Source organism: Andrena cerasifolii, chromosome 9 (assembly GCF_050908995.1).
Source record: "Andrena cerasifolii isolate SP2316 chromosome 9, iyAndCera1_principal, whole genome shotgun sequence".
Classification (NCBI taxonomy): domain Eukaryota; kingdom Metazoa; phylum Arthropoda; class Insecta; order Hymenoptera; family Andrenidae; genus Andrena; species Andrena cerasifolii.
The window spans coordinates 8,541,699-8,567,373 of record NC_135126.1 but is presented as its reverse complement, the minus strand read 5'-3'; the positions used below and the strand labels follow the sequence as shown (position 1 = coordinate 8,567,373).

The following is a 25,675-nucleotide window of genomic DNA, read 5'->3' as shown; positions in this document are numbered from 1 at the left end:
TCGCAGAGAGGGGCGGCGGGGTAATCGGTACAGAAATCGATCGACGGTGCATTTTCATTGCGGCGACGAGGGAACTGTTATTTACTTAGAGGGAGACTCGCCGTTCTTCAAGCCCCTGGGTAGTGGCTGCTAGCCTCGGGGAGGGTTGAAAGTCCTCGCCAGACCTTTCGCCTGGTGGTCGTCGCCGGCACGTTTACTTGGCATTACTTGTTAATCAAATTAATGACAAGAAGGGGGCATAGAAAAATGTAATTCGAAGTACCAAGCTGCACGATTCTCATTAGAAGTTTCTGATGTTGAAATTAACGCGCGAGCCATGAGATTCGCTCGAGTTGTGGGTAGAAATTAGCGTGCCCACAGCGGCGGTGCTCCTGCTATGCAATTTATTGCGAATTTTCTAATTGGATATCGATACCAAGGAATTAATGAACGGATTTCCACGCGATTATTATCGTCGCCTGCGCTCTCTGCGGATAGCTGTGCTGTTATTACCTGTTAACATTATCGTCGCGAATTACGCGGCGCGCGAGGTAATTCTCCACGGTCCGAATAAATTCGACGCGGTGCAGCGTGCTTCGCTGACTTTCTCACGCCGGTCTGCAGCATTTTTATTTAATCGCCTTAGCAACGCTACCTGTCAGATGTGAACCGTGAATGGAAGTTTGTTATCCGATTAGAGGGAAGCAAAATAGCCCCTATTTTATGGGGCGGGAGCGTGCGCGTTCGAATCGAAGGAGATGAAAGTCATGGTGAAAAAGACCTTGACTGATGACGAACAGACGACCCTGACCCGTTTGAGATAATAGGTTTTCTCATGGTTTCCAAGCCGTTTGTTCAGCTTCCTATACCCATAGGAGTAGATTCTTCTTTTTTGGTCTTCCTTCCATTCTTTTCTTTTTTTGCGACAACTCTTTTTCATGCATTTCCGTCGACGAGCGAGGCGCGATAGGCGCCCTTCCCGATTGACGTCAATCACGAGAGCCCTGGCCCATCACGTTCGTTTTATTCGCTCAATGAAAACATATCAACTCGAGCGTAATTATATAAAACACATCGACAACGCTGATCCATAGTTTGCTACTCGAGCCGGGGAGAAATTGAATGGCGACTCGCCTAATACACCGCGCGGGCAATCGCGATAATTCTTCGAGGCTCCGGGCGCGATCCAATATGCAGCGGGCGGGGTGCGCCCGCCGCGATAGAAATTCACGATACTAATAAATCCAAGGGTAGCATCTTCGCCGCACGTTCCTTTGAGGATTCAGACCTTGACGGGCGAAAGAACAGCGGCGCTGTAAATAATATTTTATGAGAAGGGGAGGAATCTGTGTTGATGAACGAGGAAGCGACGCAGCGGTGTGTATTTTTATAACAAACGTGCGCGATATTACAGCGCGACGCTTTCAGTAAATATCCATTACGTGCAACGAAAATAACTCGCGATCGTAAATGGTAATGGGTACGTTAATGGGGATCAACGCGCGGGTTTCAATTAATGTTCTACAAATAGGCCGACTACGTTCTGCCTCGTTCTGTGTTTTCGCTTGTAGCAATAATTGTCTTTCTAGACATGAACTTGTTAGCCGAATAAACAATTGCCCGTTGTGCGCAAGATAGAAATTCCCTGTTTCCTGAATAATTATGAGCAGCAGTGGCACGTGACTTCTGTTCTCCACTGTTCCCCTGCTTCTTTCGTAGAAACTTGTTTCCGATTCGAGTGACACTTGCATTTACCACAGGGCCAATCAAAAGTGCACCACACCCTTAAGGAAATTAATTTCCTCTTCTTCTTTCAAATCAACACACTGCAATTGTAGACAGACCCGGCTCGAGCCATTTTGCGCTTAGGCGAACTTGCCAAATTGCGCCATTTATTTATATTACATTTATTTGAGCCGTCGGGTGGGCTTAAACATAGTACATCTCGTAACATTTCAGTTGAAACATTATTTTAAAAATTGCCAACGATGAAAAGACCACTTTGCGCCCCTTGTCACTTTTGCACCCTAGGCAGCTGTCTAATTGTGCCAGTGAGGACGAACCGAGCCTGATCATAGATTACAATCCGCGTTACACCATACATAGTCACGCATCTACTAAACTCGTTCAAACGCATTCAAACAAATTACAACGAGAAATTAATTTCCCGCCTGAAAGGTGGCTTCCATGGGAATCCGCTCAGCCCTGGCCCCCGCAGAATTAACAAAAATCCGCCTCGTGCAAACGCAAGTACACCCATCGAAACCTGCCTAGTCTTTCCGACATCGAAGCTCCAACCCCCTCGACCCGTTTAACGCACACTCGCCTCGAACGCTATCGCCGCTTCAGGATCGCGCGAGGACACTGTCGAGGTACCTATCTCGGACCCCAGACACGCGAGGCCTTGGAAAGATTAATTGCCACGGCGCGTGAACGAACGTAGGAAAGGAAAAGCGATGTTTGGCGACTGGCGCGATCGAGTCTGCCGCGATCTAGCTACGCGGCCTAGAAATTATCACTTCGCCGTCACTTCTCGATCCGTTGGAGCGTCCTTGCGCTCCCTCGCTGCTATAGACGACTGACCTAGGGCCTCCCTCGGTCGACCGTCTCTAATTCCAACCGTAACGTGTTTGCCTGATAATCTGATTATGAAGATCAGGAAGTGACGCTCTAATTGAGCAATCTGTCGGTTAAGGTCACTCGAAGCAGAGCGTTTCTGCAGAACCCGATGCTGGGCGCCCAGGGAGCTGCCTCTCGGGGCGTATTATTTACGCGGATATTGTCCCCGGTTATCGGGGCACCGTACATTCGGGATCGGAATTAAATCTCGACCTGCTGATGTAATATAACGATAGGGGAGGACGGGACGGTTTCGACGAGTTAAAATTTCCAGGTGGCAGGTGTCCTGCTCGATATTAGACCTGGGGGGGTGTTGGATGTTGAAGGGAAACTTCCGCTTCTGCCTGTTGCTCGAAATCTTGATATTGCGCAAAGTAGTTTCAGGGTAAATGTTAACAATCTTGTGTTATAAAATTCGTTTTGTGTATGGCTCGGCTACTTTCGGTTTCTTATAGGAAGGGGGTGTAATTGTTTAGTTATGAGTTCGATATGCGAGGGACTATGATGAATTTGAGTTTGGTTTGTAACGCCAGGTTGTAGTACTCGGTAGATTAATAGGTTTTCAGAGAGGAATGCAGAGTTAATTAACTTAGTTGTTTGGAGCTTGTAGCAGGTACTGTTGATCCCTAGGATGTTTGAGGATGTTCAAGTGGAATGGAAGGTTTGAGTTTAGAGGCAGTGATCCCAGGTTGTAGCTTCTCTCTTCTTAAGATATTATTTTCTCTATAGATTGTTTGAAAAGGGCGTCGTTTACTAAGGATTATCGAGTATTCGGCTACCTCGCGTTTGTGGTTGGAAAAATGCAAGAGCAAAGGCTGGGGACCATTGTTTACGTACCCTGAATTTTACGCGTCTCTGCGACGTGAATCGAGGCATAATAGACCGAAATGCGGAGCGTAAAACGTGTTGATGCAAACTCCATTTACATGCTCATTTAGTGATAATTGAACGGATGATCGTATCGGTGTCGTTGGATGATATCTGGGCCGACTTACCGCGTGTTACTCCACTGATTATCTCTTTCACTCAGCTCTTCAAACACGAATGAAAATTATTAGCTCCTTTCACATTAATTGAAAACATTCCCCTCATTTGAAACTTCACATTTCACTAAAAGGGTTAAACAAGCCGGATGGTAAAAGCAGTCGGATCCGATAGCGCATATAAAAAGCTAAATGTAAATTTCGTTCAACATTGAAATGGATAAATCCCCTTCGATACATTATTTAAATTGTAGAACTCCGCTATTAACGCGCCTGTGTTTAAACTAACCCTTTCATTAAAGCAGATGCATAGCACATCGTTCCACCCTCGTTAATGTTTCTCACAACGCATGTTTCGTATTCTTCTACAGTTCCCAAGTCGTTGAATTTGTTTGCCCAGTATAATTCGGACGCATTTGCACATTACCTCGCTTATATTACCCAGAGGAGTCTGCGATCGTGTACGACACAAGTGCCTCTAGTACAGTGCTTTCGAAATTGCTGACCCTTCTTCCTCAAAGTTGACTTGCCACGTGCCAGTGACAAGTCCTACTACAACCAGAACTGTAACGAGAACCCTTTACACCAATAAGAAGTCCTCTGCATAAAACACGCAATTTGTACACCTTCCCAAAGAATTCCAACCAAACCAAACCCCAAGTCCACCTGAAATCTGGCACTCCCATAGGTCTGCTGTACGTCAACCCCCCTTCAGCGACATCAAGACGCTAGATCCCTCTCAAATCATCCTCAGATTTCTACAAACTCCATCTAAAAGTACACAGAAGGCACAAAGTAGTTGAGCTTTATTCCCGACCAACTACGACTCGCAGTGGATTTGCTGCCCCGCCGTTTAAGCCTGTATTCCTGGAACTTGCTGAACGTCCCTTAATCCCAGCCTCTCCCTCGGGAGAGCAATGATATTCGGAAGAAAGGTGGGCAGAGCGTGCACACGAGACGTCGCCCCTTAACCGGCGCATCGACGGCAAATCGTTTCTTACTAATTAATTCAGCACGCGGGCGTAAATGTTGCATAATAATGCGCCGCTGATATTGTTAAAGTGAATCCAGGCCAGAGGTTGGGGATAATTAAATTTCGGATCAACGACCGGGCCCCGGTGGGTGCCTCGAACTGCGCGGCTCCCTAGGCCTACAGTAGCAACGATGCTTTCAGCGCAGCCTAATTGAGAGTGGCAATACATTTCGCCGCGTAGTAATGGAAATTACGTTGTGTCGGGGCTGCCTAGAGAGAAGCGGGACCTACATTCGAGGAGTCCTCGAACCCCGGCCCAGGACCCGCGTCGCTCTCGATATCCGCGCGAGCTTTTACAATTAGAACTGTTATCGCGCTTTACGCTCAGCTTCGGTTCCAATGTAGCCGTTACCCGCTTGCGAAGCGCAAGCCCGTGGCGAACAGTCGATGCCGCGGATCCTCGGACCCGCGATGCTTTTTACGCGAGCACTTTCGCGCCGCGACATAATTCAAATGAAATTCACCGGCTGCCGCGAGTCACAATCGCGGAAATGCCGTTGACCCTCCCCCCGCCCTGTTGGAGGATAAAAGCTTGGACTGTCGTGCTCGTTTCTGTCGTTTAAGACCGTAAAGCGGAAGGAAGACTTGTTGGAAACAATTAACGAGGCGGGGAAAAAGTTGGCGCGGCACCGGAGCCGTGCTTCTAACTGGCGATAATCGAGCTTAAGCAAAGCCGTCGCTGCGGAACTTGGGGATACCTATTAGAGAGCCTTCGGGCACTTACTCAACAATTGCAACAGTTCAAGAGTTGTTGCTAGCGGACGCAATTATTCCAGCAACTTCTGCCTGCCCATTGCAAAACGGACGAGAACAGCGACACGGAGTTGCGAGTAGCCCCGAGTCCCTCGGAAATGTTTGCAGTGCGTTGACCCGTTCGCTCGGGCGGATCTTCTTCTATCGTAGAAAGTGTCTGGAAGTTTGACGCTGTGTTCCGCGAACAATTGTGCGGCGTAAACTGAGGGGAAAGATTTATAATGTCCTCTGTGTTTCAAGTATTTGGTACTTTACCACTTTATATTCAACGCGCGTCAAGCCTCTTCGTCCATTACTTTTAATTTTCTTCGGAGTTACCCAGTAGACTCGCAGCTTTACTGTTCTGCATGTAGGCTACCTGTACAGTTTATTATCCCATATCTAAGCAGGCTATAAATTTTTTAATTTCCATAAAATAAACTATTCAGGGCACTTTAAAGTTAATTGAATTTCTCATGCGGAATTTTGCTCTGCACTTGTGCATAAAAAATTTTATAAACAAAATATAAAAACAATGGCTCGTCAACCCATAGGGGAAACATTATTTTACAACAATATCATTTTATTTCTCCGATCCATCGATGTTTCATGGAGATATCACGCTGACCATTTTTTCTACAGTGGTCTAAAGAACCTCAGAAATCATAAATAATTTAATACAAAAATTATTGTAAATAATATTTTTCGTGCACTTTATGGACTTATTACATGTAATAAGTATTTTGTTTTATTTTTTTTAGTAAAACAAAAGGATATAACTCCTTAGAGCAGAAATACCCGTCTAAGTATCCAGCAACCCCAACTGCTCATCACCCTCCCTGAAATCGAAATCATCAAAACCTCTTACACTCGTTTTCTCTTAGAGACACAGTCACGTGCCAGTGCCATGAGCTTGCAATGGAGCCAATAATTGTCTATCCTCCTCGATCCTTGCTGCAGCGGTCCCATTTCCTAAGCCCGAGAAGATTTTCCAACTGCGCGAAGAGGTTTCGTATTTCGGATTCCCGTCGAACGAGACTCGGCAATAACCGGGCCTAAAATTAACCAGCGACGCCCGGCGTTCGTTGTAAAGGTTAATTGCGCCCTGCTGCGTCAACAATGGGGCCAGGAGCTTTCAGCGCACCTAAATGGCGGGTACGTTTCGCGATATAATGGTGTAAATTGCATTCCCGCGCGCCGCTCTAGTACACAAGATATTGGCGCGCGTTGGACAAGCCTGCGAGACACGGCGGTACGTTTGATGTACCTATCTGTGAGCCACGCTCGTGCAATTAACCGATTTATTTCATGCTCCAATTTCTTGTTTTGCGAACCCACGGAATCGTTACGCAAGGCTTGCAAGTAGTTTATACGAATCGGCGAACACGTCGCGTCTGCGAAACACCCGCCAGCTTGATAGCGTTACGAAACGCTCGTTAACGATACTTGAGGGTTTCCCCTCCTCGGTTCTTTTATTTTCATCTTCTTCGCCATAATGGCACATAAACGTGGCGCCTGTTAAAAGAGAGAAAAAGGAACTTCGCTCGCGGTATCCCGGGTAAATTGTGGAATTCGTTCCACCGATGGTAGACACACACACACGAAGCCACGATTTCCATGTTCGGAAGCTTGGCAGGGGGGAAATTATGGAACGCGAAAAGATACGAGTTTTAATAATGTTACCGGGCTTGTCTAACACCGCGCTGTTCCTAAACCACATTTTTTCTTTACGCGAGCTGGGTAATAGCGAGACGAGAAAGGGTAGAAGCGGGCCCGAGGGAAAATTATCATCGGCGAAATTAATTTCGCTCTGACCTGATTAAAAAGTTGCTCAAGGGCTTGGACAAATATTACGTTTGGATCGACTGTTTTGAAACTGGTCGCTTAGAGCTGAATCGCGAGCAACGTCGAGATAAAAGTCAATTTGAAAATGCTTCTATTTCCGAGGGTACCTTTATCCTCGGTTTGAGCGCCTTCTGGCGGATATAAAGCCCTGTGTGCTCGAAACACTTTGCACGTGCGTCGAATCGAGTGTCCTTCTTTTCAAATGGCGCCTGATCCTTCGCTTTTAAAGCAGCAGTGGAGGAATACGTGAGAATTAGCAGAACATTCATGCCTGCGCGTGGCTAAGTAATCGCGTTACGTTAAAACAAATCCTTTTAAACGTCCAACTACTTGTAACTATTTGAGGAACGATGAAATACCAGTCATCTTCTCACGCGCGTAACACGCAATGCGCGATACACTTGTGATTAAAGAAAATCCATTTGCAAAAATTAAGAGCATTAAGTGGACGTCTCAATTCGTTAGAATCGTTTTTCACTTTCCGTTCCTGTGCCTTTGTAAGCCACAGCACAGAAATGAATTTTGATGATCCTCCAGGTGGCGCGTGGATTTCGCCACGAAACTATTCTCACTTTCCAAATATCGCTACAGTCGACTATTTCTGTTTGCGGGCACGCTGTAAGTATCATTGTTCGAAATTGCCGCGAGACTCGAAGCTATTTCCACGGTGCACAGTGAGAATTCACTTGCGAAAAGTAATTCTATGCTTCCGGTGCATTATCGCGGAGACAATGGGATCCTCGTGCCTGGAACGAAAACTTTGCTTCAGGCGACTTCTGCCGGGGGCGCGAAATTCGTTTTGTTCTTTCGAAGGAACAACGCTTCTGCTCGCGTGATATAGACGCGTGGAATTTAGGGCGCTCTAAAGTACCCCTTGGACCGAGTAAAAAGAGGGGAGAACGAGGCGAAGTTGCAGAAGTGGCTGCGAGCATGAAGCAGAAGCGTTGTTTTCAAATTAAATGATCCAACTTAAAACACACACGCCGGTTACGGTGCTTTGCTTTCATTGAGCACGCGTTGTCCTTTTAAAGAAATGAAGAGTGTTGGTAAAAGGCTTTCACTCGAGAGATATGTAACCGGCGAAGTGTGGAAAGAAACAACTGGGAAACTTAAGGAGAACGACGTTTTCCTCCTTCCGCAGCATCGATTCCGTTAATATTAAGGGAACGTGGGGCAAGGGGGGCTAGCAAGATGGGGAAGCATTGTTTATAAGAAATAGAAGGTACTACAGTATACACGTGAACATATCAGAGATTTGGGTGGAATAGAGCATCGGTCTGAAAAAAGCAGTGCTATAGATCACGCGTGTCACGAGTTATGACGAGAAATTACAGTTTTCTAATAACGATATAATTATCCAGGAAGCTTGTAATAGTGTCAGTTTATTTATGCGTATATTCTTCAGCTAAAGCCGCTAAATTAATTTTCCTTACTTTTTCATAAATTTAGAGTTTTCACTAAGAAATTATTAAGGTCTTTTTACAAAAAGCATGTGAAGTATTAAAAAATTCCTTCAATGTTTCACCAAGAGACATTATGCCCATCCGCAAGATACAGACACGAAAAACAAATACAGAGAAGAAGATAAATTCTAAAATACGAAAACGGACTCAAGGAAAATTAAGAATACTACCAATTACAAAAGGAAATATAATTTCCTCACTTTCAAATTCGTATCTTTATGATGTTTCTTCATGTTTCACGTTGCCCCCACAGAAGTCCCATGGTAAGATGGGACAATTTAGTTACTTACGAAAAAGAAGTTTATTTAAGTTTTTGTTTCCTGTGACACCATTTTTGTTGCTTAAATTTGACGATGAATGTTGCATAAAGGATATACTTGATTTTCTGTACGTTTCTTCTTAACGCTACCGTCTTGCTCCACACCCCCTACATCACTTCGTGCGCTGTGCGCCACCTAATCTAAAGGATGTTAAGAAATCAATGATTATTAGTATTTCAAGGATCGACGAAAGTATCTCGAACGCGACATTGAACAAAATAAAGTAGATAGCTCTCATAAAACAGGAATAAACTGACGAATTTGATTTCCTCGAATCTGGCTTGCGGAATCTGACTCGTACAAGGGCGCCTTGTAACCCGAAGCTTTTCGGTTCGTTGGATGTTTCCGTATTTGTTTCCCCATAGCCGTTGCCGCAGACTCTTCGGTTACCGTTTCAACAAAAGAAAACCGGGCAGCCAATTATTTCGCGTAACATGGTAAAAGGTGGAAAAAACGCGGGCATTTTATTGCCCCGCCTGGTTCAGGCTTCATTTCGTCGAACAGCTGGTTTCTGGGGTTTCGAATTACGCCTTAAATTAGCTTTCCGATTACAACTTCTCAGGGTTACGTCTCGACGTACTACTGGGTGCTGAAATAGCTCGGTTAATTTTTTGCCGATTTTTTACTACATTATAATACCACTAATGAAAGTATTATTAGTATTTACTATTAATAAGAAAGGTTGTTATATCAATTCTAAAAAAATTCAATTTCTTCGGATTGCACTCAAAGTCCAACCGCAGCCTCGAGATAAAGCGCACAATGCATCGAGCAACTGCTATATGCTATAAGCAACAGAACATGAAAGAACCAGTATGGGTTACCGCGGTAGCCGAGAGTTAAACTAGAATGCTCGTTTCGTTCGTGCCTCATCATAGAAAGTGATATTACGCTTTCACGTCCCGATGCCTCGAAACGTAGGTGCACCGGCGACGCTTCCGTTGCTGAAATGGAGAGGAACGAAATGGACATTGCTCCGTTCTTCGTGCACGTTTTCCTCTCGCTGCACATATTCACGCTCAGAATCGACCTCCTCGACTCATTGTTGGTAGGAGGAAGCGTTATTTCCTCCTATTTCCTTGCAACCTCTGCTCGCTGCCACGCGGCCATCACATTCTTAATATTCCGCCCCCGTCGTTGGATATTTCAGCTTAAACAGGAACTGGTCAGGCTTGAATATAAAATACGCGACACCTTAGGCATTTCCATTCTCAAGGAAGATTAACAGTGCGTTAGATCAGGATTAGTTAGATCTACCTTGAATTCTGAAACAGAAGTTCCACTTCTGCAATAACGAATGGAAGATCGCCAGGTGTTCAAAGCTAATCTCAAAGTGAATCGTCTTTTTGCAACGCCAGAAACAACTTGGAAACTTCGCGCAGTGTTCACTGAAAAAGTATTGGATCCTAACGAGGTGTCGCTGAATTCTTTGGAAACTTGCAGTAGAAACGCCAGGAACTAAAGTAGAAATACCGGAGGCTAAAGTAGAAACACAGAGCGCCGGATCCACGCAATCCGTCGGAAATTAGGAGTTTCTGGGTGAAGAGTGATTAAAGAATCCCCGGTTGCAGTGTCGGTTTGGGATCGAAAGCCGATGCGGTTCTCGCTGCTCGAATTGTCCCATTTCCACCGCGCATGAATCGCTTCGAAATGGATTGACAAGAGGTACAAAGCCCGCGATTCGACGTAATCGGCGCAACGAACTATAATTCACCTGACCGTAGCTCGAGTCACTAAGCTCGGATGATCACGCATGTTTTTCAGCGCCCACGTCACATGCCATCGTCGACCTCCACCGCGAAAAAACAATGAGCCATTGTGTTCGTGTCCCGAGAAATATACGCGAGCGCGGCACCAGCTCGGCCGTGTTTAATTAATTGACTTTAATGGATCTTGGCCGAACAACGGCACCGTTGAAATTTTAAACACGTACCAGGAAATGGCTGTACTTCGCGAATCGCGGAAACACGATTAACGCTTTGCTCGACGGGAATGCAGATTCGGTATTAGGAGCTTCGACGAAGTTCGGCGATAGTAAAGTGTGAGATTATCATTGCTACATACCGCGAATAGAATATCCTGTTATTAAATTTAACGAGGAATCTAATTATGTGTTTCGTGCAAAAAGGGCTCTGAGCGTGCCGAGGTCGTTCTTGCACCCAGCGGTACAATTACAGTGGAAACAGTAGAAGAACAACCTCGGTCGCCGCAGCAATAGCCACTTTCTGGTTTTAAAATTCAGTATTCCGTGACGACTTGGGAACTGGTTACCCAGATATCAATTATTACAGTGTAGCACAATCCCCAGAGGATTTGCAGAAAAATACCTGCTGCTAACTTGTTCTCGCCCAGCTTAACCCTGCTACGTCCCTCGAGTCTTTTTCGACCCACTTTCGCCACCGCTTCTTCAAGGGCCCTTCTAACCTGGAGAATAATATAAGAGAGTCGTCGCTAATACACGCGTTCCTCGTTTTTTTCACATCATATTAAATGTATAACGGAACCGAAGGCAGAGTTAAGTGCTCTCCACTGAGGCTTATGGAGTGTCTGACCATAGAATACTTTATCTACTGCGCGAAAGCGTCCGGCTTTAGACTACTGGTACCGTCCCGCGCGAAATCTGCATGATAAAGCGGGCCAGTTTCCCTTTATTCATGCAAAATTAAAATCTCGCCGGGCTCGTAATAAAGAAGTTACAGTCTCTGAAACTTGCCACCTACAGCGTGTCTGTAAAAACCAAAACCACTTTGGCATATACATCGTAAACATCCAAATACCTCGTGCAAGCTCGCGTTTCTCCATTTCCCTTTGTTCCTTCAACGTCATACATATTTTATTAATACGAAGTGGATTAAACATTCGGCGCACCTTGGAGATTTTAATTACAAGCGGCGCTACAATTTTTTTAATAAAGTCATACGTAATTAGCCCGTAGCTGGGCGATGCTCAGACCCACGAATATTTGTTGGGATTCGGGCAGTACCTATCCGCGATACTTGGAGACGCCCTGTATACTCGCGTATCTATTTCAGAAACTAAAGTGGCTGTAACTTAATAATAACGATGTTTGCTGGCGAAAGTTTGCGGAAACTTTGTTCATTACTTTGAGGCGTGGAATCAACGTACCGTGGAAAAATCTTGAACGTCGACCAATTTACACGTCCACCGTTAACACGTCTAACAACGACGAATAATGCAGAATCTTCGCTTCGATCTACTCTCGACATCATCTCACTAATTTAATAAAAGAGGACCATGCAGCAACAGGGGTGCAGTTCAATTTTTGACAGTTTATTAGTTACGATGTGTAACGCATGAAACAGAAGTTTACATCTCTCAAACAACAAATCCAATAACAAATGAACGATTTGTTGCAAATAAATAAAAATGTAAGTATTATCATTAATATTCTTATTATAAAATATATTTTCATCAAATATAGAAATAAAAACTTATCAACTCAATAACTACTACTTATCGTGTGAAAATATATATTTTTCAATTAGTGTTCTCTTTTCAATTTTAAGTCAAAGCAATAATTTTGTAAACACTTTTTTCTAATTTACTCGAAGCTGATAAAGATGGAACTGCAGCCCTCTTGCTGCAAGGTCCTCAAAACAACTGCGATCGAAACTACCCAACTTGAAATTAATCTAGTACCGCCAACTCTGTCGTTTTAGAACGACCATCTACGATTAACATTAACAATAACGCTTCCTTTTAAAAATGTCTGCTACTCGATCGCCTTTGCGTCGTCTTTCAACGTGTCTTCACCCGTCGACGCTATCGAAAGATTTGCACGCGACGCAAAAGGGAGAACAGCTGTTGGACGATAGCTGGGGGGCGAATCGAAGCCGCTGAAAGCGTAGAGGAGGAGGAAAAATGAGGAATTTGCCGAAGATCTGATATTTCGGTAGGGTGGGCGGAACCATGGGTTCCATTCGCGCTGCTGAGAGTATCGACCCGTGAAAGGCAGCTTCCAGCGACCTCGCCCTTGCCTTTGCTAGATATCGCCCTGTCGAAACTCCAAATTCACGCCCTGCACTATTTCTGTTCAGAGTGCTTCGCGATGTCAGAGGGTTCTCGTGGCAGGTGCAAGGCCGTGGCCGCGACAACTGCACTGCATACTTGCGATCGTTTAACTCGATAAATCGCCACGTGGAGATTCGATCATTTTTTATTATAGATTCAAAAAATTCTCTGCTAAGAGTACTTTGATTAAAACTCTGAGTGGGTTATAGGTAATACAAGGGGGAGAGAACCTCCATGACATTTTATCAGGCCATTTCAAAAGTCTGTTTGTTATTTCCATATACAATTTTCCATATGGAATGTATTTTCCACGAGTTCGTTTTGTGCTCAAGCCATTCCAAGGTTTGTCTTCTTTTTCGAGCATCGGTTCAGTAAGAATCTTTTCAATATTTAATCAACGAACCGAATTTAGAGCTAGTGCTCGCTAATTTTAGTTTAGTGAGAAATCCGTAAATGCCACAGAGGCTAAACATAAACCGAATTTATTCGTTTCATTTGCTACTTCGTGTACTCACTAATAGAAAATATTAATACACACAGGAGTAATATCAACTGCGGCCAGTACGCGCAAAGACTTTTGAAGTAACTTATTTATATTTTAATTTTTTAATATGGTAGAAAAACATTCTTTGCGGGAGCATCCACTACTTTCCTTTTCAAATGCGAATTATTTTTCTTCGAGGAACGGTCGTAAAATACGTTCAAGGACGATCCTACCAAACGAAATAACTCCCCCCGTCACGATATCATTTCCCTTCGTAAAAATCATCGCGACGAGTGTATGCACATAATGTATTGCGTTGCGTGTCGCGCGATCACCCCTCAAATTCTTATCGGGACATCGATGGCTGGAATCGAGGTCTTCGCAAACTTCTTGACAGTTCGCGGAGCTTTCGCGTGGAAGGAACGTATCGACGCGAAAGCGAAACGATTTTCCGCGCCCTGGGGACACCGTTCCGACGAAATAAATCGTCGATGAAAAACGTTATGAATTATTGATATCGTCTTTCGCCTAACGAGCAATTTCAGCGAATAATGGGATGCACGTTCGCTTTGCGTGGAGCTAAACTTGAATAGTTGACGGTGACTACTTGCCTCCTCGGTTCTAGATTAATTCAACTGATTATTATTAACGTTTCGATGATCGCGAGCCGCTTCGAAATGCGTCCGGGAGCGTACGGCACAATAATTCCCTTCCGGTGTGCGCGATTTCCACGAGTCAAGGTCCATTCTGTCGGTCGTGGCGACAGAATAGTTTTAAACCCATTTCAAACGGTCCACGGGGCAACTTCCACCTCTGTCAGTCCGAATGAAGCTTGCCGCGTATCTGGAAACATTTTAGGAGCGTATCTGGAACATGCCAGGCATTCGCTGCGAGATGCATAAAACTGTATTAACGTTTATTAACAGCCTCGTAGGGGATGTCGCTTTTTAAGCCGTAAATGCACATAAATTGGGGAAATTGAGTGTACGAGGCTTGCGGGAATGGGTAACTTGCCTTTCACAGAGAGACGTCAACTGGGGAGACGTCAGGGACGTAACAAGGTCACGGCCATTTCTACTTTTTAAGGGGTAACACCGCGATAATAGGCAAAAAATGGTAGCCTGACTTCGGGGGTGAGTTTAAAGAAATTTATGAACTTTATTAAAAATGTTAACATAAGGTTCTTGTGATGTGTGTAAAAAAGAATAAAATTTCATTTTTTTCCGATTTTTTAATAAAAAATAACGGCGTAATAGCCGCAGAACCGAATACGTATTTTCCATCTGAGTCACTTCGCGGTGGAATCTTTCGCGTCGTTCAGAAAAAGTTTTAGAAAGTACCCAAGATTTCGAAAGAATATTGATTCCTTAAGGAATGGCGAATATTTGGATTTTCTCGTCATTTTGAATTTTCTAGCAAAAAAAGAAGGATTGTTTTCAAATGTTCGGCATTGTTCAGATCTACTGAACTTTCCGATAACGCTTACGAAATTCTGATAGCACGACTGAGACTCGCGTGTACGGCGGCGTCTGGGTGGTCGACTATCGTCCGCTTTATCGTCAGATCACGAAACACCCATCCTCCGTTCCGACACTTAAGATTTCGAGTCGAAAACCTTCGCCGTCGCTTCGGAACACTGTGCGAAGCTGGCGCAAAGCCCTGACCCTTTGACGTCGTCAAGTTCTAACAGAGTTTCGCAGATGTCAAACGCGTTCCCAGGGCGAGGCTGTTAACAATTCTTGCTGCCAGCACGCGACGAAACGGTCTGATTAACGTGGCCCGATAGACTCAGAAGCTTTCGTCGTACGTCGATCGTGCTACCTGGTGCACCTTCCGCTGGCAAAGTGGAGCAAGGTTAACGACGGTGGAAAAGAGACGAGGCGCGAGAGGAGGCAGAGCAGGCGGGAGGGGGGCGCGAAAATAATTGTCAACGATGCGTCACGATAATGAGCGATAATGCGTGCTAGGGGAGGATAATTAACGGGGCCGCGATAGGAGGCGCGTGTCCGATGATGAATCGCAGCAACGAGAATGGAATTAACTTGTCTTGGACATAGAAAGTTGCGCGTCTGCTGATGGCGCTGGACCAACGATAGGGGCATCATTCGAGAGGGGTGAATTATGAAGACATCGCTCACGAGGGATGAAGTGACGCATTTCTGGCCGCTGGGAGATATTTCTGAACTTCATTTTGGAACTTTGTATAAATGTAAAGTGATTAATTCTGGTAGCTTTGGTTGGTTCCAATTTTCATCCCATGGCTGAGGTTTGGGTGTTACTATTTAAATTTAAGCTTTCCACTTGAAGCTCGTTTCTCTGGTATAAGTAGGTACTCTAGTTTAGAAGTGGTCTGTTTATTTCTTATGAAATACACTTTTAATCGTAATGTTAACCGAGTAAAATTGAAGTGGCCAGTTTGACTACCGCTGGGTACACAGATTCGGGGGCATCGGGTTTAAGAGATAGAACGTCCCACTATTTGCGCCGTACACAAGTTTCGACGTAAAATTGCGTTCAAATATTTGTTTGCCCGTGCAAATGTTTGCGCATAGAGGAGCGCTGTAGCGCTCGCGATAAATAAGAAATCTTGGTTAATAGTCGTGGCACTGTTCGCTGATGTTTCCCTCTTCGGAATTAATTATCTGGATTTACGCTGGAGTATTCTTGAAATCAGTTGACTCGATGCAGGCATATAACAGTTTCGTATGCATAATGCCGGATAGTATAAAAGCCGAGGGTCCCAAAGCGAATTAAACGGCAGTGGCTTGAAGAAGCAAAGAAGACTCCCTTAGGTAAGAAAGGTCAATCAATCTGGGTCAGATGCACGTTTCATTTGTTTCTTTCCCTCCATTTTACGAACACCACTGAACGTTCGTTCCCCTGAAGCCATAAGAATATTCTCCAAACCATTGCGTATTCGAAGATTCAATAAATCAAATGAAATCTCTAATTATTCTTGCATTCGTAGCATTTATAGAATCTACGATGAATCTTAAAAATCATATTTTCCTTCTACCATATAGATTTGTAAATAATCCACAAATCACAGAGAACGTAGCATTTAATTTAAACTCTACCAAAGGGATGAACATCCCTTTTCCTCATCAATTTTCGCCGCATCGCATGTTGCCGTGTGGTTGGACGAACGGTAAATCGACTGGGGTAGCAATTAATATCTATGCTTTTCTTCGATCAAGCCCCAATAACCGATTTCAATATCGAGGATATCTGAAAAATAGACAAGTCGTAGACCCCTTTGGTTCAGCGACCGGGCTCGAGCTCCCCCGACGCGGATATATCTGCCAGACTAAATACATATTTGTCCACCATTTTTAATTACGAATCCCCCGGATATAAACGAGCTCCCTCGGAGCGGCAACGCGTCCATCGGGACGGGGGAGAACCGCCCGAAAATTCGTCCATCGCGCCGCGGACATTCCAGGAAAATTGAACGGATCGTAGCCGGGCAGGCGTTCCGCGAGTCGGTCAAACGATATTACGCTACACCGACGCGGACGTTCCCCTCTCTATTTTTCCCCTTTTATTTACTCTTTTTTGTATTCTCACGTTGCACTGACCCAGATTACGCTTTCACGCACGCGGCACGCGTACATGCATCCCTAAGTGCGTGTCCCTTTGTTTCGCAAAACGGCACGTACGCGCGGTGTTAACTTTGAAATCGAAATCCATTTCTGCGTATCGGTGACAGTGTAATCTTTCACACGGTCGCTTGAAAATAACCATTTGTCCCCCCCCCCCCACTTTCACCCGGGAAGCTTCTATTCCTGATTCGAGGCTGCTGCCCCGTTTGTAACTCGAGGAAAACATCGTTAGTGAGCGTGGGATATCGTTCGACGAATTTGTTGGAAGCTGCAAGGGTTGTCCAGCTTCTGGTTGTTGACTCGAGCTTTTTTAATTGGTAATAAAGGGTTAGAGATATGGATCGTAAAAGCATTCGATTCTATTGCGGAATAACAGTTTCTCTGACGAACGAATTTCTTTTCAGGAGTTCAACATCGCTAAGGAGAAGCATAACGTTCAGCCATGCTCTTCTGTGGTGGTCGAGTCGGGTAAGAATTCTCTCTCTTCAAATACCGTCGATTACTGGAAACGCGAGTTAGGTACACGACGAACGGTCGATCGTGTACAATTTTATAAAGTATAACCCAATTCTCCTCGGTCGCTACCAAAATCGCGGATCGATAGCAATACCGCAACAAGTGAACACGCCCCCGTCCCAGCTGTTTATTCCACCCCTGAAAATTGCAATTCGGAAAGCATACCTAGATGCGCGCCGAGCGGGGTGAATCGATGGAAAATAATTCTTTCAGCAGGAATCATGCAATTTTCTGGCCGTCCAGGCCTGATGCCTGAGCGTTGGGTAATCCCAGCCCGTCGCCGCGCATCGCGATCGCGCTCGAACGTGCACAGTGTGTGCAAACGGTCCTTTTACTCGGCCCAGTGCCACTGAAATTGTAATCTCACTTGTGACAGAGCATACTTCCGTAAATAGTCCCCGTCTAGCGTCGAAATTGCGCCCCGATAAAACGTCCCCGCCCAGTTGCCTGCGGGCTAGATTAGAAAAGCATTCGCTAGCGACAGCCGCCCCCCTATCCACTATCGCGATGATAATTCTTTCCCCGCTGTGCATACTTTAATTGCCGTTTCTGCCTCAGGTGGCCTGCCACACCAAAGTCGCAGCTACCCCGGCGGCAGCAGCGCAACCGCAGGCAGCATGAGCCGTTTCTTCACGAGAAATTCATCCGTCAGCTCGCAGAGCTCCTTGGAGGGAGCTTCCGGACCGCCGAGCCATCGGGGCTCCTCGCCACAGATTCGAGCATTCGGACCTGACGGCCGCTATCATAGCTATCATCGCGATCCTCTGCACGCAGCCTCCTCCTACCCGCCGAGCAGGAGTTCAAGGTTGTATACAATATTTATCTAGCGGCTAGAAAGCAGCCGCGAGCATCCTGCTCACTTCGCCACACTCCCTCGCCGATCCTCCTACTATCGTTCCGTAGATCACAGTCAATTTTCCATTATTGGAGTTAGGCAGGTGGAATTACAGCGAGCATCTTACGGGGGATTCTTTTGCGAGCCGAGTCCGTTGCAAAAAGGCTCAAGGTTTAAGAAGCTACTAAAATTTAGAGCGTTAAAGCTACCTCGATTATCTGAAAGAGCAGACGTGCTTCCTCGTCGAGCTTCCAATAGTGCTGGCGCGTGTACACCGATCGCGATAACACCTCGAGGAGGTTATCAAAATATCAACGCTATCAGCGGTGTATCGCGAGCGCCCGGTAAGGATAGTTGCGCCGGGAACAGATGGTCCGTGTTTAATTACGATATTACGCGCACGGGGAGCATCTGGCAAGTTTCGTAGTTGAGAATGACGTTCGTTCCATGCGCCTGCAAGTAATTAAGTAACTCGAGATGACCGGGGTGGGTTTAACGCTCGCTGGGACAAGTGCTTGCTGGTCTCGAGCCGGTGATCCTTCGCTTCGAACCAGAGGATACTCGCTGTCCCACAATTCCCAGGGAACGAATCCACTTTAAACCGCGATTCCCTCTGTGAAGTTCATAATTTGGCGCTTGCACAGCATTGCCAATGGCTATTTGTCGCGCGGGCTGAGAGTAACGCGGCATTACATGACACGAATTGTAATCCGCGTCCTGGTCTGTTTATCATCGAAATTCGCGGTAAACACGTTTAATTTGTAACACTGTGCAATTTGCCTATCCTTATGCCATCGTGACCTTTTGATGGCAATTCGTTCCCTGCGTGGGATTTGGCATCAAATTTGAAGAAGGGTTACTGGATATATCTACTCTTTCTTGTTGCTGAAAGGAACTTGATTCCGAAATTGAAGAATTGAAAGTCTAAGCACGGTGATAGAAATAGTGTGGTATTATCAATTAGGTCAAGCATCAATTATCGTCGATGAGCGTTTCCACTGCTCTTTCAAATTCGCCCATTTATAGCACTTTGCATTAGAGACTTTAAACAACATCCGACTGAGGTTACAATGGAATAGCTTTCACCCTAATCCCTAGCGGAATCTTGTTAATTGCTTTCGACTATAATGGTCGAGCACCAATGACTGTTTAATGAACTCTCGACCTAGCAAAGTCATCCCCTGGAAATTTCGTTGAATGCTCGCGCAAATTAAACGCCACGTAACGAAGCTTCTTGTTAATATCTCGTTTAGGTCGCAAGAAAATCAAATGCAAACTGTAGAAGCTGTGATATCGAAGCACCAGAGATTTTAATATCCTATTTCATTCGTTCGAATTCATTTCCTATGATCCATACCTATACTCCAAAATTCATATCGAATGCACCCCACGCGATATAACTTCACCACTGAAAATCAGAGAAGCCATTCACTATTTGCATTGTATTTATTAAACAAATTCGAAACCAGTGAAACGATGACTTAAACCCCCCCTAATTTCATGTGGACTACGTGATATTTCAGTTTGAACCAAATCCCAGGCAACAAGTGCAAGAAGTGATTGGTTCATGGCTGCACGTTGCCACTGCACGCTTCGTCGCGTTAACCATTCGGGAAAGGAAATTTCTGTTCTCAATGCTTAACTATACACTTATTAGAAAGAACTCACGTGCACTGTGCCCTGATTCCTGAACACACAGATCACCGTCACCTGGCCGTGCAGCATCGCTAGACGCACGCTGTGGGAGTCCAGCCAGTTGCTCCGGAAGTCTTCTTAGTAGCAATGCATCACGTTCTCAGAGCTCCCTCTCGTCCCTGGCAACAGGTGTGAACTCTTCGTGCGGGGGCTCTTCTATAAGCGTTGCCCACGGTGCTTCCAGATCAGCTGGTCGAAGTCTGTCGCCCCTCCTTATACCACCGATGCGTACTTCCGGAAGGTGAGACACCCTCGAGTCGTCCCTGAACGGGCTTGACTTCGAAACCTTACTGCTTGCTGCTTTTCCGTGCGTTGCAACAAACTTTCAGCTTAAATGACTGGTAATGGCACCTTGGGGCACGTAATAATAATTGCAATGATATTCAGTCGGTAATAGTAAATGGAATACACTCGAGATTATATATGATACGCTTCTCTGGGATATCTTAAAGTAGTTCTATAAGTGGAAGTTTAAATCTTGAATGTTTTGGGTTCGTTTCTATTAGGGTTTGTTGGTTTGTAAAAACCGACTTTAAAAACCGTTTTTTTCTTTATAAATTTGTAAAATTCGAAAACCGGTTTTTCAATTTAAAAAAGCCGGTCTTATGTACTGGAATTAATATGTAAAAATGTATTAATTAATTAATTAAAAACGTTAACATTTTTACTTGAAATCGCCTCGGACACAAGCATATCGTAGTAGCTGTAAAACTAATCTTCATGAGTTCATATTTTCAAAGATTTATAATTCATATTTTGTTCGGATTTTAGTTATTTTAGTTTTTTTTCATTTGGTTTTGTATGCAGTGTATTTTATTGTGTTATATTTTTGTAATTCCATAAATATTAAAAACACTGAAATTTTTTAAATAAGTACAGATATTTATTTTACTAATTTAATTATATTTTTTTGTGACTACCGTTTAACCGGTTTTTTGGGAATAGTGGAATTCGAAAACCGTTTTTTTTTTTCAAAAATCGGTTTTGTATAAACCCTAATATCTATATAAATATTAATCTGTACAATAAAGATCAATTGGGGGTGAAAGTGAGAGGAAGCATTATCTGGGTATTAATTTCCATTTGTCACGATTCGATAACGCTTGACTGAATTGTACTTACAATTAGTTACGTGGCAGAAGTGATGTGGTTGGTAATCCATTACATTACCGTCACCGTCGTTACGCACGCTGGTGTTGTCGAGCTTTATTTTTCTCGTTGGAGGCTCGTAGCTGCGAGATTTTAACAGTGCTTTGCTATTTACTTGAAATGTGACACTTCTCTGTGTAACAGCGACGGACCCCCTCCGCCAGCTTCGCCTCTGGGTACTATACAGCCTGATCTTTATCAACGAAGAGATGGTCCCATTTACCTCAAGACGAACGGGTTTGCATAACTTTTTCTTCTCTTAAACCTATCTTTTTATACGTGGATAGTCACTTTCGTATTTCGATGCCGTGTATTACCAACACCGGTAGTAACATCGAGTGTGCAGGAAGCATTCGACTTTTTGTATAAAGATAATACATTTGGTAGAAAGGTCAAGACGAGTCAATATAAAGTACAGAATTATATCCGTGACCAAAAAATTTCAGTGACTCTGCCTTAAAAAGAGATAGCATAATATAAAAAAAAATTAGTTCGTTGCGCTTATTTTTAAATTTATTTCTTTCGCATCTATCACAGAAGGTTCCACGATTAGAATTATACATATCTCTACACCTTTTCAAATTTTTCTATTAACCTGGGCACCTCTTTCTTGAAATAAATTTTAAACCCATTCATTCGAAAGATATTGCAATATTATATAACGAAGTGTGATTATTACTTGCGCTTGAAGTGAGGCAACACATAAATACGAAGGAGAAGTGGTAGAAACATAGCGTGCAAGTAGAACTGGTCAGTACATAGTCAGCCGCGCAGCACGACCAATATGTACCACAGTAACTACCTCACTCTAACTTCTGATACATACACAGTACATTAAATGCCGAATAAAACACGTACAATGAACAATAACCCTAAACGTCAGAACTTTCACAAATTTCCTACCAATACCGCTTGAAACTCTCAACATCACACCTGTTTAGATATAATATACACAAACTTTAAAGATAGAATTGAACGCAGCGCAAAATTCTTTCAGTAGAGTCACCGAAACATCTTGCACGCACAAACAGCGTATTTTATTATTTCCCCATAGTGCACTTATCGTCCGTGGAAAATTGAAGGAGGAACATATCGAATAAAATGCGATCAATTTAGTAGTACCGTCCCTACGAACGGTCCCTGGACTTGGACATTTCCATTGTTACTCACTGCTGGCAGAGTTCGGCGATACGCAGAATATTTTCCAGAAAACTTCGCAGTTCTCCGAAGGCTGTATTATCAGTCGGACAACGCAAGTTTCATCCACTTCTGGCAAGCATTACCCGGTGACCTACATGCCGGTCTATTCCTGCTCGAATGCACATAGTATCGAAAAGGATTGAATTACCGGATATACGGCAATCGAATACGAAAGCCGGTCATTTTATTCGATTCGAACGCAAGACACGCTGATGATTAATCCCCTAATCGATACCAGGATATGTTATCGCTACGTTAACGCTTCGTATTACTACCAGCTCCATTAATCGGATTGCAGAGTGCCTGTGTAATTCGGCAACGCGTGCATGTAAATCCCTGTTTGCCGTTAAACAGGGGATCGAACGAAAATCCCCGTTAATTTCCTACTGAATCATCCATTTCGCGTTGCAGTTGTTATGCTCCCGACGAAATATGTAACTCTAATTGCAATACCTCGCGCTTGATAAACCATGTTAAAAGTGCATAGTAAAATATCTTTGAACCCCTTCGTTTTTCTTAATCACCTATTCACCGAAACCGCGAGCTTGGATTTTAAAAGAATGTATTTCAAGGCACTCTGTATTCAAGCATTAGATTTAACAGTAGAGTGTAATAGATAGCAGTAAACCTACCACGTTAGTCGATATGGCACCCGATGATACGTGCACTTGTGGCCACGATTTTAGGAGCGGTAAGAGCCTGGGCCGATTACACTTGCGGTTCAAGTACGACTTCGATCGATCGGACTTGCACGTGCACCTGATCGAGGCGCACGATCTGGCCGGAAGCGATCAAGGGGGATTCAACGATCCTTACGTGAAGCTGACGCTCAGCCCCGAGGTGGACTCCAGAAAACGGCAAACTCAGATCTACCGTAACGAGACGAACCCCTTCTTCGATCAACAGTTCAAGTTCCCCATCAGCAACGACGAGCTTCAGGACAGGATCCTCGTTTTACAGGCAATTAACACGGGCCATTACCCTTTATCTTGCTAATTGCTCAGCCCTATAGATTCGGGTATCCTTGAACGTAGAATCTAGTTGTCGGAAGCTCGATTAGATTCCAGTGAGATTCCATGCGAATGGATATTCGGCGCTGTGGAAAGTTCGCTTTACCATTCGGTGATGCAGTTTTGTTTAACGTCACCGTCGAAATGAAACTTATATCCCCGCCGGTTACTTGTGCGCATAGCTGAGCCGTGCAGAGAAATTCCTGGCGCGCTAAGAAATTAGTTTCTTACAGCTTCTTCTCCCGTACAACAGGTGCTCGACTACGATCGCTTCTCCAGGAACGACGTGGTGGGCGCGGTGAGGGTGCCGTTACATATACTCCGACTGAACTCCCCCACGTCCACCGAGGAAGTTTGGGGAGAGATTGAACGCGAACGAAAGCCGCCGGAGCACATTCAAGAAGTTCTAGTGTCGCTGTCTTATCTACCCAGTGCTGAAAGATTGAAGGTCGTCATCCTGAAGGCGAGGAACTTGTTTGCGCCGCAGGTAACGTCCCGGCCTCGTGCCACGTTCTCCTTTAACCTTTAGATCTCGCTGCGAGAGTGAATCTCTCATTTACATCGGAGAAACGTTTCTATTTTTTTTTATCCATTTTGCCATTTTCATCATAGATTCCCTTGTAACTGTGCTTCTGCATCAACAATTCCTCCCACTTTATTTCTCCACGTTTCTTTCACTAAGAATTGCCACTTTCCTCCGGTCGCCCATTTGTGCTCAGAAGAGTATCGATGGACACATTGAATACGTTGCGAGTTTTAATCCTCTGAATGGTGTCTGGCCGGTTCGTGCCGCCCAGGAGAAGGAGACCCTGGATTCCTTCGTGAAGGTAAATCTTCTGTGCGGGGAGAAACGGGTGAAGAAGAAAACCGCGGTGAAAAAAGCCACTACCAGTCCGGTCTGGAACGAGGCGATGTCCTTTGACGTTCCTGCCAGCTCCCTAGCATCTTCTGCCATTGAGGTAAACGCATTTCCAAGTCTGACGTTTAATTTCCTTTTCGGTTTCACGGTACCTAGTACAGGCCGCGGGACACGCGTCGATTAATTCCACATCATTCTCTGACTAAATAGAAAATACTTACACTTACCTTTAACGTGAAGGAATTTAACAAGAATTCTGTATCCTCGGAGACCTTAAAAATTTCATTTCCACGTTCGCTAACGACAGAAGCGAGATTATATAAAAGTATTATCTTTTTCATTTCGCTGCTGTGTCGAACGTGGTATCTTTTAATTTCGCTCCTAAGAGGAACTGAAATTAATTCCACGTTCCAGATAAATAGTGCGATCACGGTGTTCGTTAAGTTTTCTGTTCATCCGCTCCGTTTCTTCTCTGTTTCTTCTCCCCCATTTTTACACGAATCACCCGCGGCCAGAGTAACCACTCCTCCCCGGCGTAATTAACTCCGAAGTGGTTCTTAATACTGGATTCAAGGCGAACGCTTTGTCTCCCACGAGCACCCAGGTCTGGGCGCGTTTTTAAAAAGCTATTCAAATGGACGGCTCTCGAATCGATATGCATAACAAAATTCCGCGGTTGACGCGGACTATTACGGCGCCTCTAACGAGCAGGAAAAAAAGCACGTTTCCATCAGCGCGAGGAGAATTTAATTTTCAAATTTTATGCCCGGCAACGTAATACCCCTCGTTCCTGTCTTTCCATCCCGATCGACGAGGATCTTCTTGCTTCTTCAAATCGCGGCAAGGCTCGCGCCGAGGATCTCGAACCTTGAATATTTAATCACCGAAAGTACTTATTACGATTACTCGTCGATCAATGAATATTCTATCGCCTCGGAACAGAACAACGCTATTTTTATGCCCGGTCGTGCAGTTTGATAGCTCTTCCTGGAATACACGGCCTACGCTTCCCCAACCCCGGGAGATAAATAATTTTCAGCATTTCTACCATAGAACGATCGATCGAACCGCAGAGAAATGCCACTTTTATCGCCGACAGTTCTATAGAACGCCAAGTGCTTTACTTGCAACAACGTTCCCCGGAACACGCGACTCGTCGCTGTAAACGTAGATACTCCGTCTGTTACAAGTTATCGATTCGCGTCCTAGAGTAGCCTGCGGAGCCTCGGAGCCTCGAGGCACTCCTAGGGAGACGAGAATTACGCGCTTCCTTAAGGGGATGTTCCGATCTAAAAATCAATTGCTTTTATTTCATTTTT

At 44.6% G+C, this 25,675-nt stretch overlaps 1 protein-coding gene across 5 annotated transcripts in view; it reads left to right on the top strand.

Annotated features, from left to right (window-relative positions):
- Sytbeta (Synaptotagmin beta) overlaps positions 1-25,675 on the top strand; it is a 155,361-nt gene that overhangs the window by 123,397 nt on the left and 6,289 nt on the right. For 3 of the 5 annotated variants that reach the window (XM_076819632.1, XM_076819631.1, XM_076819630.1), the window contains 7 exons: positions 17,497-17,560; positions 18,167-18,413; positions 20,143-20,379; positions 21,432-21,524; positions 23,174-23,447; positions 23,751-23,984; positions 24,295-24,456. In XM_076819632.1, the coding sequence (XP_076675747.1) occupies positions 17,497-17,560; positions 18,167-18,413; positions 20,143-20,379; positions 21,432-21,524; positions 23,174-23,447; positions 23,751-23,984; positions 24,295-24,456 (1,311 nt within the window). Of the gene's footprint in view, positions 1-17,496; positions 17,561-18,166; positions 18,414-20,142; positions 20,380-21,431; positions 21,525-23,173; positions 23,448-23,750; positions 23,985-24,179; positions 24,457-25,675 lie in introns of those variants that run through there. The other 2 variants (XM_076819633.1, XM_076819634.1) reach the window with 2 other exon arrangements.